Consider the following 1,346-nt stretch of genomic DNA (forward strand, 5'->3'; position numbering starts at 1 on the left):
CCTGCTACCTATCACCAATGCTCAGTTTTCATTATTTACGTGCTTTTTCTTATTGTTAAAATGCTTTATTACCAATGCATTTCAGGAGAAGGCTAGTTCCTTATTAGGAATCCAGATAAAACCCCTAATTAAAACAATTTCAAATAAATCAAAAATATTTCTTTTTCTGTTACTGAAAGCTTCCCATCAACAATTTCTGTATTCCAGAATCATGCTTCTGCAGGTTAAGGCTGCAAGTAAACTCTCTTTATTTCTCTGTCTCTCTCTGAGAAAGTTTAACGACTAGATAGTCCTAGGATTTAAATGCAATTACTTGGATTATATACAAAACCACACAAAATTCAAAAATGTGATGAGATTTCTCCCACCAATTTGGAACATCCCACTTAAATCTTAGTCGTGATTCAGTATACAATATGCTTATATATTCTTCTTGAAAGCTCCCCCCAATTATATTTAGACCTGACCTGTTTTAAATACATTTCCTATTTAATGAAATGGATATGATTTTAAATTGTGGTTACATAATAAACAAACTTCCAATTAATTAACATGACACTTGTTAGGACTATATAGTCTTCAATGACAACAGTGACAGTGTTTTAGCCTGTTCTAAGTTAATCCACTGGCAGAATACTTGAGTTTAACCTTTTAAAAAATTTAGAGAAAGCTACAAATTTAGCTAAAACACAAACATTTGGTGTTTTCCTGATTTACTCATCATGCAGAGTTTTGTGAAAATGCTTCTGCTTTAAGGTAGTCCCTACCACACACAGCATTGATACTTTAAATACTGCAGAACTCGATGAACACATATCAGCCAAAAGCATTACAAATGAGAGTTACTGAGAGTAAGATTATCTTTAAAAAGTACCTGTAGACACAACATTGGTGGCATGGTTAGAAACCGGCAGGCACTCTGCGGCGCTATGATGCATTATCAGAGGCAGAGAGGGAGAAGAGTCAGAATTCAAGGGTACAAAGGTGTCAGATGAAGCAAATGCTTGGCAAGTCATACCCTTCAACAAGCAAAAGAGCCTCTTGCCCCTGTTTTCCAACAGAACAGATCCTGCACGATTAACAGCAGCTCAAACTCTATTCCAGTCTTTTTACCTGCACATACATATACAGGAGGGCTCTAGGGCACAGGGAGGTGGTGTGCAGGTATTTATACCACTAGGAAATCCCTTTATCCATTTTAATGTTCTTTTCCTAGCAATATTTCTATACTGCCATAGATCCTCCTTCCTTCCCACACAAACACGATACGTGTCCAATTAATGGGAGGGGAAGAAGAGGGAAACCAGAGACATGATCTGACAGATACTTTTAATTAGGTCTTTTGT

The 1,346-nt window shown here is 36.6% G+C and overlaps 1 protein-coding gene across 2 annotated transcripts in view; it reads right to left on the reverse strand.

The window, feature by feature from the left end:
• The window catches only part of POU1F1 (POU class 1 homeobox 1), a 10,864-nt gene extending 9,848 nt beyond the window's left edge, over positions 1 to 1,016 (reverse strand). For both annotated transcript variants that reach the window (XM_010140506.1, XM_010140507.1), the window contains exon 1: positions 875 to 1,016. In XM_010140506.1, the coding sequence (XP_010138808.1) occupies positions 875 to 1,016 (142 nt within the window). The remainder of the gene's footprint in view (positions 1 to 874) is intronic.
• Positions 1,017 to 1,346: the final 330 nt, after the last annotated feature.

The sequence above is a fragment of the Buceros rhinoceros genome, unplaced genomic scaffold (genome assembly GCF_000710305.1).
Source record: "Buceros rhinoceros silvestris isolate BGI_N320 unplaced genomic scaffold, ASM71030v1 scaffold3077, whole genome shotgun sequence".
NCBI classification, from domain to species: domain Eukaryota; kingdom Metazoa; phylum Chordata; class Aves; order Bucerotiformes; family Bucerotidae; genus Buceros; species Buceros rhinoceros.